Below are 13,514 nucleotides of genomic sequence, written 5' to 3' on the forward strand. Positions count from 1 at the left end.
AATTCTGAAACGGAATCTAATTAGAATCGTACACAAATTCCACATTTCAAAATTCGGATTGAGTTAACTGGGTTGTAGAGAATAAGACCAGGATAATCAATATTAGCAAAATGTTTTGGTTTGCTGAAAAGCAACGACGATCAAGACGACGAAGCACTCTCGCCCAGTCGAATCAATCCGATTTCTGAAACGGAATCTAATTAGAATCGTGTACAAATTCCTTTTCAAACGAAACAACCGGTTCGAAAACGGAAATGCTTTTAATTGTGTGCGAATGATTATCAACACAGCATCATAGTGTGTGTGTAAGAATACGTGGATATCTCTATATATCTGATTTTTTTAAACTGAGTTCTATTTCGGTTTCAAAATACTGCTCGAAAAATAAAACTGCAACTCCGCGTTGCGGGTGGTCTGTTTCAGTTCTATTTGAAAAATGAAACAGCTAGAACAAAGTAGAGCTGCGTTGCAAGCAGTCTAAAGCTTTGCTAAATAAAAGAGAGAGAAATTAAAGATAGAGATAATGAACGATTGCGGAGATAGTTGCAAAGCTTTCGAGCGTCGGGTCGGAATCGCGCGGCGTGGGAGAGATGAAATGAAAGAGTCGCAAGTGCCCAGTCAAATCAATCCGAATTCTGAAACGGAATCTAATTAGAATCGTACACAAATTCCGTTGTTGCGTTTGAAACGGAATTTGTATCCGATTCTAATTAGATTCCGTTTCAGAATTCGGATTGAGTTAACTGGGTGTGAGTGCGCTCTCAGAATGATCGTGTGGAGTGGCTTTTGTCGGGGAGTCGGGGACAGGTCTTTAGACTCGTTTGCAAATTTGCAGTGAACGGTCGTTTGACGACATTTTTTAGTTTTGGCCGTGAGTTTACTACACAAATTATGGACTTTTCCAAATCAATCATAAGCATAAGCATAAGCATAGGTGCCTTCCCGCAGTTGCTACTCCGTTATTGACCAGGACCTCCAGAAGTTACATCCACGAGCCGTGGAAGATGAGTGGGTGCTATCTTTCCTCGCTTCGCAACTTCTCAAAGGCCCCTATCATGCTGATCAATACCGGCGCCGGCCACGACCAGTGGTAGGGTCACGGGGAAGTGGATGGGAATGTTAGTCCGATACTTGAGTGATAGAGACCGCCCAATCGACTGCTTCTCCGACAAAGTATCACATGAGTTTTGAGGGGGTTAGTAGATGGGTATGAGGTCAGGATTCACGAGTGGCAGTGATGTGACCATGAGCATTTTGTTTATCGGTTGAAAAATTTAAATCTTAGGCAGCCGGCTGCGGAAAGATAGATAATTAATTATTTAAAATGGTTTATTTTTATCGAACGCGTGCCAGCCGAGCATTAGTGCTATGGGCTGGACTTATCAGTATAATTTTACTGTTTTTACAATTTAGATAACGCGAGCAAATTTCAAAAATAGTAAATAAATGACGCTTTACTCTTCATAAAATCGATAGTTTGATGAGTTAATACTAAAACTGAAAGTTGGAATAAATTTTTACGATCATTTACGACGAAAATTATCGCGAAAAAACCGGACTGCGCGTCCCCAGAAGCACTGCACTTATGAAGGCATTATTCAATTATTATGACCAATCACCCCATGCACACAAATAACGACACAAAAGAGACGAAAATTATCGCGAAAAAAACCGGACTGCGCGTCCCCAGAAGCACTGCACTTATGAAGGCATTATTCAATTATTATGACCAATCACCCCATGCACACAAATAACGACACAAAAGAGACGAAAATTATCGCGAAAAAACAGGACTGCGCGTCCCCAGTAGCACTGCACTTATGAAGGCATTATTCAATTATTATGACCAATCACCCCATGCACACAAATAACGACACAAAAGAGACGAAAATTATCGCGAAAAAACAGGACTGCGCGACCCCAGTAGCACTGCACTTATGAAGGCATTATTCAATTATTATGACCAATCACCCCATGCACACAAATAACGACACAAAAGAGACGAAAATTATCGCGAAAAAACCGGACTGCGCGTCCCCAGAAGCACTGCACTTATGAAGGCATTATTCAATTATTATGACCAATCACCCCATGCACACAAATAACGACACAAAAGAGACGAAAATTATCGCGAAAAAACAGGACTGCGCGTCCCCAGTAGCACTGCACTTATGAAGGCATTATTCAATTATTATGACCTATCACCCCATGCACACAAATAACGACACAAAAGAGACGAAAATTATCGCGAAAAAACAGGACTGCGCATCCCCAGTAGCACTGCACTTATCGGACTTTTCCAAATCAATCATGTAAAAAACCAAAGAAATTCATGTTTAGACCTTTTATTCACTAACTGTATTGAAGACTTTCATGTACAAGAATCTGTAACCCCCCTTTGGAAGATTGAAGTCTTCCATTGAATATTCTATTTATTTATGAATATTCTATTTATGTCCCTACACGGAGAAAAAAGCGTTCCGGAATTCGTGAACAATGTACCACGAAATCGGGAACAGCATGATATTCTACGGTATGAAAACGTACCATGAACACTTTCCATGAACTAAACGCAGATCATGCACACTTGTTCACGCTGCTAAACTTTTCAAATCACCTAAACTTTTCGATATCGATGAGCTTTATGCTTACAAGCAATTTCACAGCGCCATCTGCATATCGTTCGATACTGTAATTAAGCTTTCAACCTGCCATCTAGCGGTGGGTTACGCAAGCTTTGCGCTTCCAGAATGTTCTTATCTACAAGAAAACTTTTTTCAAAACAAAAAAAAAAGAAAACTAAGTTTTTCTTTATTCACAACATACATAATGTTAACAATGTACATTCCTATTGAACGGCCCGAGCGGTTTAGGCTTTCAGGATTTTTGTGATATTTACTTGTAGAGTCAAAACAGATCAGTAAACTTCACTTATTTGTATATTACACTTTTTAAAGATTACATTTTTTTTGCGGTAACACTCTCAACTTTTACGCGCACGATCACATCACTTTGCATTAAGATCTTCGTCGAGCCAGTTCTCTACGTTGAAGCCAGACTTGTCCTCCAGACCTCTGCGCCGAGCCATGCCAGACCCGAACTCTTCACAGCGGCTAAGTCCCGGCGGACTCTTCACAGCGGCTAAGTCCCGGCGGAATGCGGCCTCCACCGCTAAGTCCGGCTGAACTGGGGCCTCTGCTACTGGTGGCTGCTGGCGGGTCCGGCTGGTCTGGGGCTTCTTCAGGATCTGGAACTGGACTGGGCTTGAACTGGCTGGAACTGACTGGAACTAACTGCCCTCCTCAAGAATTTTGGGGTTTTTATAGTCAGTCCCCGAAAACTCTACTAAATTTTGTTCTACTAAAAGTGGTCCGTTTCGATGAGAAGCATCGATGAACCTCATGAATTAAATTATTGTCCTTTTCTTTCAAATGTACACGCCGCGCGGCATTTCAGAAAATGCCATAGACATTGTAGCCAGCGATTTTCTGCACTTTTGGTGCAATAAAAAACATTCCCGGCAACAATGCCATGCAATTCGAAGAAGAAGATCAACAAAAACAAAACGCACAGTATGGGATTTGACAGCGCGCATTTGCCGAAAGTGCGGCGCGTCGTTTCGAGGTGGTATGCCGCGTGTCTTTTTCGGGAATACGCGCAATATGCAGACCTCTGCAATTCATGACTTTCCGTATGGTGTAGTGAGTACACCTCAAAATCGGAAGTCATGGGTTCGAACCGTTGTCGTGAAACTTTAAATTATGTTATTGGAATATCAAAATTATGTTCCTCAAACATTCTTAAAATTGTAGGTCAATAATGAGAAGGTCGAATTCTCCATTGAACAAACATGCCAATGAATTTGGTTAAGCCACACCCTCAATTTCCCCTGTGTAATAACATCGCACATTCATAATTGAAAGCTTAACCTTTTTTTTTTGATTGCCTAACAATTGGCGAAATTTAATAAAGGGCTTTTCAGGTGAGGATGACTCATGATCCACACCTGTACATAAACTTAATTATTTGTCGCGCAACGCGAGTCGACGGGTAAAATTATTTATGCTTGCGTAAGCGCGCATGGTCAGAACTGTGGTGAGGTTCGAAAAATTGACAAATTTAATGATTTAAATTTGAGGTCGCTGCACTATGATAAACTTTCACAATGATATTCACTTAAATTTCCTTGCGCTTGTTCGGCTGAAATCTGCTATCCGCTGAAGATTCTCCCAACAGCGGATGCCTGCTTCCGGATTCAGGTTGTTAGCCAGCTTGGTCGTTAAGTTTTAAAACAGACCAGTTCCACTCTTGCCCGGTCACCGCCGCGTCCTCGGTAGGAAAACACACTTCGGAATGCCAATGTCAACGCCCAATTTCGGAATTTGTGACGGCTGACCACAATCTGGAACGCCGGGAGTTCTTGCGTTTTGTCCTGCAAAAAAAAAGCTGAAATTAGCATACACAATACTCAAATAAACAAATAACTTACCATTTACACGCAATCCTTGACCGTCGGATAATTCCCAAGGCCGACAATGGCCAATGTTCCTAAAAATATGGTCCATTTTAGCTGGAAACTTTGACACTGAAGGGCTTTTGTTAATTTGAATATTATCCACCGGTGTCTACCGCGGTAAATGAAATACTTCATTTTGACATTTCCAGATACATTTTTGTGTAGCATGCTTTGTCACGCGGTGGGTGCGTTCAGTGCTGCCGTTGTTGCAGCATTTTGTGAACGTACCCCAGAAATGTCAGTTTGACAAATTGGCACCAGTGAACGTATCTCAGAATTATATTTTTTTGGTTTGTTTTTCAATCGACGGTGCCGGATGTCCTCGTCCTCCAGAAACTGCTCCTGATCGTCGGATTCTTCAGAGTTGTCGTCCGAGAGATCCAAGTCGCTGTCTTCCACTGGAACAGGAGTTAACCCAGGCGCTGCAGGCACTGTGGCTGCCACCGGATCGGCCAATCCAAAACGGTCGAAGAACAATCAGAGCGGCGTCGGCTCTGGCGAGGCAGTAGTCTCCAAACTCGGTGCTTCAGCTGGTTCGCGTGCTAACGGATCAAGCGTCGTCGGCGTCGTCGATCACGGTACCAACCTCCTATTGCCAGGAGTTGGCACGATGAACCTGCGCGAAGACGGCATCGCCGTGCTAAAGGTCCATTGAGTCGCGCCGTGCATTTTGAAAGCGTCGTTCTGCTTCTCCGCCCTAGCGCTGCTGCTTGGCGAAACGTCCTTGGTCGGCTGGAGGAGAGCAGAGATGGTCCGGACTGGCCGGCCGAACATCTTTTCCGCCGGAGACTTGCCTCCGAGATCGCCGATTGGGGTATAGCGGTACACTTGCAGAAGCGTCTGCAGTGCTTCCTCATTGGCAAACATTACCAAAAAAACAACAAAACAAACAGCTGTCAAAAATCTACCGCTTTGGTGAGCTGCTGCACCGAGCTTTTTGTGTGGTGAGCCTGGTCAATGTTTTGGTGGAATTTCAGCAGAGAAATGTTTCATTTGAAATATTCTGAAATGTGTCATGCGACACCCGCGCGTCGCATGAAGTATTTTAAGAAAATCCACCGCGGTTAACCGCATTCAAATTAACAAAAGCCCTTGAATCTACCCAGTCAAATCAACCCGAATTCTGAAACGGAATCTAATTAGAATCGTATACAAATTCCGTTTCAAACGCAACAACCGGTTCGAACACGGACTGACTGGGTAGATTCAAGGGCTTTTGTTAATTTGAATGCGGTTAACCGCGGTGGATTTTCTTGAAATACTTCATGCAACGCGCGGGTGTCGCATGACACATTTCAGAATATTTCAAATGAAACATTTCTCTGCTGAAATTCCACCAAAACATTGACCAGGCTCACCACACAAAAAGCTCGGTGCAGCAGCTCACCAAAGCGGTAGATTTTTGACAGCTGTTTGTTTTGTTGTTTTTTTGGTAATGTTTGCCAATGAGGAAGCACTGCAGACGCTTCTGCAAGTGTACCGCTATACCCCAATCGGCGATCTCGGAGGCAAGTCTCCGGCGGAAAAGATGTTCGGCCGGCCAGTCCGGACCATCTCTGCTCTCCTCCAGCCGACCAAGGACGTTTCGCCAAGCAGCAGCGCTAGGGCGGAGAAGCAGAACGACGCTTTCAAAATGCACGGCGCGACTCAATGGACCTTTAGCACGGCGATGCCGTCTTCGCGCAGGTTCATCGTGCCAACTCCTGGCAATAGGAGGTTGGTACCGTGATCGACGACGCCGACGACGCTTGATCCGTTAGCACGCGAACCAGCTGAAGCACCGAGTTTGGAGACTACTGCCTCGCCAGAGCCGACGCCGCTCTGATTGTTCTTCGACCGTTTCGACTTTTGATTTAATATTTTTTTATCGTCACGGAATATCTGCACGGTGTTCTGTTTTCGCGTCTCGTTATCACTGAACGTCCCCGAAAAAGCTTAGTCGACAGCTGTCGCCCAGTTAACTCAATCCGAATTCTGAAACGGAATCTAATTAGAATCGTATACAAATTCCGTTTCAAACGCAACAACCGGTTCGAACACGGAACCGGTTGTTGCGTTTTAAACGGAATTTGTATACGATTCTAATTAGATTCCGTTTCAGAATTCGGATTGATTTGACTGGGCGTGCGCATGTATTGCATGTACGTACACTAAAAAAAATAGGTTAAATTGGGTACTAAAGCCCTATGTCAATTTTAATGTACATCGGTGAAAAACACGAACAAAAAACATTTCTGATCACTTTTTTTTTCATTTTGAAGCAAAAAAAAAAGACAAGACAACATTTTTTCGATGGATCAACTATTTTCCCATTGGAACGAGCTGTCAAGTAGGAACTTTTTTGTCAAAAAGGACCGCGAGGTTAACTTTTCAAAATTGATTTAAAAATCCATTCTAAACTCTTTGTGGTCGTACAAAGGGTCATTGTACTCAGAAAAATAAGCTTTATCGCTGTAAACAATAATATCAGCAATCTAAGCTTCATTTTAGGAGCCAATTTAGGAACCTCGATTATTGTTTGCATCAGGACACTGTGATGATAAGTCCGTAATTTTTTAGTTATTCTATATTTTTCTCACTTGGCCTAGAAACTAATAGTTTCGTAAATACAAGTAAAAAACATGATTAAAAAGGTGCAGGTAGTTATGTTACACATGATTATTTGCATAAATAATCTTCAATTTACGTACAGGAATCATCCATATATCAAGTGGTCTCTAAAAGGGGGAGGGAGTCTATACTACACATGTTTTTTTGCCTTTCTTACAAAAGAAAGGTTTAAGGTTTGCTTTTGGAAAAACGCTTTTTTCAGAAATCTTAAAAAATTCGTGCACGGCGAGGATTCGTCCTAGGAAAAAATCATATTACTAAATTGAAGGTTAGGATGCGCTCTTTCGATTAAATTTTGGCCCGAAACCAGGAGCTCAAAGTCTGATTTTTGAGATGTCTTTTTCTGAAATACATGAGCGATGTCTGTATCCGCTCTTAAAAATTTGTGTCTTCCATCACTGGAAAACCGCTCGTAAAACCCACAATTTTCATAAGTCAGATATGTAGCCGTGGGGTCGGAGACGAACATTTTATTTTTCGACTCACAATTTTCGACCAGTAAATGTGTTCAAAGAGTATTTTTTGGACTATTTTACAGATAACACTATCAAATTTAAAGAATTCAGTTTCAAACAAAAAGCCATTCGAAAACATGCGCCATAAACTGTTTGGGCCCAAAATTTGAAGCTTTTCCAAAATGTATTTCCAGAGATATAGCGATTTTAGTGTTTTTCGTTTTATTTTTACCCTATTTTTTCCTATTAAATTTTTGGATTTATACAAAATCATATACTGAACATCAAATTCGAAGTCCCAGCTCGTTCTCGCTCGAAAAGTCGTCAAGTCGAAGCTTCAACGCCAGCGCTTTTACGCTTGCGCGTTTTACGCTGCGCTTGAATGTGAAATGGAGCCGGGTCCGGTGGTTTAGTGGTTAGCGTGGTAACCTCTGAATCCCAGTATGGCCTGGGTTCAATCCCAGACGGACCCGGTGGCATTTTTCGAGACGAGATTTGCCTGACCACGCCTTCTATCGGATGGGGAAGTAAAACGTCGGTTCATTTGCGTAAAAGAGGTTTTGAGTGACTCACCACACATAACCTTCGGACGCCTAGAAATGAGCAGAAACTTGCAACAGAGACCACAAAAGACCCGGGGGTCGTTAAAGTGGATTACTTTGCTTTTTTTGCTTTTGAAAGTGTTCTTTCTGGCTTCTCATAATTGATCGACAAAGTGCAATAGCGATACATATTTTTTTAAGTTAATCATAGACTAACAATAAAGACTGAGTACCCTTTATTTTTTTTTTCTAATAATGTCAATCCAATATGTTTTTCTTAATTAAATTTAAATATCTTGCGACAAATAATGTACTTCTGAAATAAAAAAAATGGCATTTGAGGTTTAGCCTAAAAAGATTCGAAGCTTTAGGTAAAGTTCTCACTGGATGGTATCATTATGTTTCTGAAAAATTAATTGCACCAATATATTTCTCGGAGTTTCATCATTTTGTAAGAAAGGCTCTATTTCACCTCTGGTGATATAAAATCGGGTTTTTTTGTATGGACAATTGAGTCCTAATATGAAGTTTAAATTTGTGATATTATTGCTCATAACGATAAAGCTTATTTTTCTGAGTACAATGACGTAGATAATGACCCTTTGAACGACCACAAAGGATTTAAAATGGATTTTTAATTGAATTAAAAAAAATAACTTCATGGTCCTTCTTGACACAAAAGGTCCTACTTGACAGCTCGTTCCAAGGGGACCATAGTTTATCAATCGAAAAAATGTTGTCTTGTCTTTTTTTTTGCATTAAAATAAAAAAAAAGTGATTAGAACTGGTTTTTAATCGTGTTTTTTACCGTTGTAAATAAAAATTGACATAGGGCTTTAGTACCCAATTGTCCACAGGGGGAGTGTCTACGTGGTTTATGGATGGTCCCATACTAACCTAACTAGTATGGTTTGGTATTTGTTTCCCCCATCGGGTGTAACACGGTCACGTGACAACAACATTTTACAATAGATTAACTATGGTTCCATTCAAACAAGCTGTCAAGTAGGATGCTTTATGGAAAGAAGAGCCATGAAGTTAATTTTTGAAAATTGAATCAAAAATCAATTATAAATTCTTTACAGTCGTACCTCTAACCTACATATTTTGATTTTGTGTGAAATACCGATGTACGTCTTTAACCGATCTGTGTTCCCAACATTATAAATTTCCCAAAAAGAATAAAAAGTTTGTATTTGATTTAAAATACATCGAGAAGCATTATACAATGTATTCTGAATAGTTTACAACGATTTTATAAGATTTTTCAATGAAAATTGAATTTTTTGTAAATTATTTTTTGATCCAAAAACTTCAATAAAAAATTGCAGGACCAATGAACTTTTTAAATGCACTGGTATCCTGCTAACTTTATTAACTTTATTTTTGAAAGTACAGCGCATGTATTTGTAATGCAATCATAGGAAACTATTAATGAAATTATTGAAAAACATGCAAATATTATGAAGACACCGACAAATTTATAAACTAAACTTAAATAAAAACACATTTCTCTTCAAAATCTACCAAATCCAAAATTATATTTTGTGCCTGCGAACTATTCTTGATAATTTTTTATTAATTTGATGCAAAAAATGTCAAGTTGACATTTTGCGATGGATCAACTATAGGAAATTTGGAAAGAGCTGTAAAAAATTAAAATTAAATTATTAATATTAAAAGAAAAAACAGATCAGATAGTTTGGTTTTGGCATGTATGTGAATTGATCTTCAGAAACTTGTTTCAACACGTCAAAATTCGCTTCACTCCACACATGAACAAAAGACTGCGTTGAACTTGTGTTAGGGTATTTTAACCATTAGTGGACCTCCTAGTAGAGCCGAAGCACATTTTTCACAAATTTCCAATATTTTATGCACTCACACAAAGAAAAATTACTCTAAATTTAAAAAGATCGTTCGTTGGATTAAAAGTTCGCGTTGGTGAATATTCGTAGAAAGTTCCAACTTTTCAATTTAAAAGTTGGAATGTTTTTGATACTACTATGCATTTATGGAACAAAATCGTTGTATTGGTAAAAGTATTTTACTTTTAATTGGAAAAGAAACCTTTTATGGCAAGAATACACAACATTTAGCACTACAGGGATAATTTCAGAAAAATGTGCTTGGTTTTTTTACATTTATTTAAAAAAAATTAAACCGTATGTTAATTTTTGTTTTGTTTTTAACGCTTCTCCACTAGCTTCAGCTCAAGGTAGGCCAATATTCGAGTCCAAGCTGTACCGATTCATACGGTACGCCACCGGTCACTTCCGAATACCCCAGGACGGTTCCGGATGTAGGTTTCGACGCGCGACAGCAGTGTAACACGATGGTCACGTTTCCGGCCTCAATCAGGATAGTCTTGGAGGAGTTGGCCGTTGATTCGGGAAGGGTGGTCGACGTTTTCCGACTGGAAAGTAAAGTGCCTGAACGGGGAGTTCCCGATCCTGGAAGCGCATCCGGAACATGGAGTTGATGAGGCCCTCGGAACGGAATTCGATTTTGAGCACGTAATCCTACTTCGGGAATGACACAGATTTTTTTTGGCTCACTGTCTAGGTTCATTCGGCTGAAGCTGCGCCGTCGCGAGGTGAGTATTTGTGGGCGGGAAGTTGCTAAAAGAGATGGAAAGTAAGTGAAGTTGGCTAGCCACTGCACATATTCTCAATACTCACCGGTGTTGTAAACCGCCGGCACCGAGTGCAACATCCGCGCTGACCACCTCCGATTATGTAGCTTTTCGTCGTCCTCCTCTTCGTCGGATCCTTCTCCTCACCGTGAAAATAAACGTTCTCGTACTTGTCCAAAAACCGGAAGTTAATCTTCTTCAACGCAATCTCGTTGTTCACGCAACGCTTCGGCAGCGCCATCTCCTCGATAATCTCGCCCCAGTCCTCGCGGGAATTGACCTTCAATCACCAATCCCGGGCCACCACCACCGAATACAACCGGTGCGAATCCACATTCCTACCTCTCATCCTACAAAAACAAACAAAATCAATCTCAAACCCCACAAAACACCCAAGCTTCCTTCTTACGCATTCCGGCCGTGAAACAGCTGCAGTTCCTGCAGGAAGCTGGCCTTGTCCTTTTCGAGCACTCGACCTCGTCCCGCTCCTGCACCACCCTCCTTCGAAGGCGTTCCGCTGCTGCTGTTTGACTCACGAAGGTTTCCGCGTCCGAGTCCTGGCTGCTGCCGCGGTCGGCTTTGCTTTGCGTCCTAGACCTCGTCCTAGACTCACCGGACCCACCAAAGTGTTTGTTTACATTTGCGACTTAGGCGTACACGGTTACACGAGAACGTCAAAATGAAAGAAATTTTACAGTCGAATTAAAAGGAAAAACTTTTAAATCAGTGAGCAATGAGATTTTCAAAAACTGTAGCAGTAAAAGTTTTCATTTTCAAAACAAGAAAAAAACTTTTAGTGTAGCAAATTTTAACAACTTTTTAATTCGAAAGTAAGTTACTTTTGTCATTACCGTAATATTTTTTTGTGTGCTTTTTCATAAATAATGAAATCTGAAGTCTTTTGAACAATTTTGACTATTTGTTTCATCAGTTATTTGTTTTTGAGCAGTAAAATAGGGTACGTTATCCATTAGTGGACCCCTTTCCTATAGTGGACCCTCTGAAGGGTATTTGATGAAAAATTAAATAAAATCACAATTTCAAGCGTGTTGTTGTCTACAAATCTTTTATTTGGCATGTTCAGCATAATTTAAAACAATGTTGACTGAAATTGAATTGTTCTTTTCACCAAAATAAGTGTTTTGAGTTCGACATGGAACTATTAAATAAATTTACCTCGTGTAAATGACATCTAATTTAAAAATGACCCATTCGCGCTATCCCACGAAAGAAAATCGCACTTAGTTCAGTGCGTTCTTGATAAGCTGGTCAGCCCGGCTTTCGGAGATGCTTCCGGCGTTAGCAGTCTGATCGTATCATTGTACGTATGGCAAATTTGCACCCCTTTCCCTTATCTTTTCTGTGTGAAGCGTAGAATAACCCTCCCCCTCCCCCCTCCCCTTTTAACTACTCTCAGACTTTATTAAACTTTTGCATGCGACCCTTATAAATTTGATCGGTTGGATTTTTCGAGTCACATCGTCGTGATCAGGTGCAACAACTTTCTTTAGCTCCATCGGGATCCTGCTACAATTCAGTCCCAATTTGTATCTCCAGAAGTAAGACATTTTCCAAGTCCTCATCGTAATCCTTCCACACGGATCATTATACGGGTGTGATAGTAGACCTTGATCCTTTCTAGCCTGAACACTTGAATCTTCATGCGAACTTCCAGAAAAAACATTGATTTTGAGGCAAAGCACGTAATAAGCCTCGTTCTTCTCCTTGACCATATGCGGCTTACGGGCCACCTTCCGGATTTTGTTCAGCGTCAGACATTGTAACCTCAAGTTAGACCACAGCATCAAGGCGCGACCTTTCGTACGAACAAGGGGGCGTCAATTGGATCGTGGAGAACACCGAAGATGTAGTTTTCCGGAAGCATCTCTATAGAAAACAGCAGACCAGCTCCAACCGGCCGACAATCAAAAATAAATTCTGAGAATGAATTTAGTCAAAACAGATCGAACTTATAACAATTCGATTTTAATATACCTGCCATCCTGCCCAAATTCAGAAGCGAAAAAAGGCCTAAAACCCGGCCCTTGCCGGATAGAGTGCCAACAATGGTCAAGTTTGTAATTTGTTGCTTTATTGGATACGATAACTTGTAGTGTGTACTTTTCGTCAGTTCTGCATCACCGTGAAAAATTACAGCCAGGTTTTGGGCAATCTGTGTCAAATTTTACACAGATCTGTGTTATCTGGATTTTGCGTGAGGGAAAATAGTATAAAATCTTCATTGCAAAAAAAAATATCTGTTTAGAAAATAGGAAAAAAGCTATAAATTATTATTCTTTACAAAAAATAAATACTAATTTAAGAAAACAAAAAATGCTAGCAATAATTATGCCAAACGTCAATGATGCCAAACGTCCTTGATGGTTTTTGAACGAGTTATGCCAGACGTCCATTATGCCAAACGTCCTTGATGGTTTTGGAACGAGTTATGCCAAACGTCCATTATGCCAAATGTCCGTTATGCCAAACGTCTCTGATGTCTTGGGCCAATTATGCCAAACGTCCTTTTTGAAAACCCGTTATGCCAAATGTCCATTATGCCAAATACACCAAATTATGCCACCCTACACGAACTTATTCCACCTTAAAGGCTGATACGCAGATGGGAAGGAACGCAAAACTCCATACAAAAAAACGCCCAAGAAACGGTCAAGGAAAGGGTCACGAAAAGATTTTTCTTAAGCGGTACGCAGCTGAAAAGTAACAGAAACGGAAAGATTGCGTTTGACGTTTCT

At 40.7% G+C, this 13,514-nt stretch overlaps 1 protein-coding gene and 1 long non-coding RNA gene across 7 annotated transcripts in view; one reads left to right on the forward strand and one right to left on the reverse strand.

Annotated features, from left to right (window-relative positions):
- LOC128092492 (sideroflexin-2) overlaps window positions 1-13,514 on the forward strand; it is a 154,370-nt gene that overhangs the window by 77,689 nt on the left and 63,167 nt on the right. Inside the window, exon 3 of one of the 6 annotated variants that reach the window (XM_052706394.1) lies at window positions 10,330-10,341. The exons of the other annotated variants lie outside the window; for them this stretch is intronic. Within the exon in view, the coding sequence (XP_052562354.1) occupies window positions 10,330-10,341 (12 nt within the window). The remainder of the gene's footprint in view (window positions 1-10,329; window positions 10,342-13,514) is intronic. 6 annotated transcript variants of the gene reach the window in all.
- On the reverse strand, window positions 4,182-5,603 carry LOC128092502 (uncharacterized). Its single transcript, XR_008211827.1, has 2 exons — window positions 4,490-5,603; window positions 4,182-4,432 (listed from the first exon to the last, which is right to left on the reverse strand). It is a non-coding gene; the product is annotated as an uncharacterized LOC128092502 (long non-coding RNA).

Source organism: Culex pipiens, chromosome 1 (genome assembly GCF_016801865.2).
Source record: "Culex pipiens pallens isolate TS chromosome 1, TS_CPP_V2, whole genome shotgun sequence".
In the NCBI taxonomy this organism is placed as follows: domain Eukaryota; kingdom Metazoa; phylum Arthropoda; class Insecta; order Diptera; family Culicidae; genus Culex; species Culex pipiens.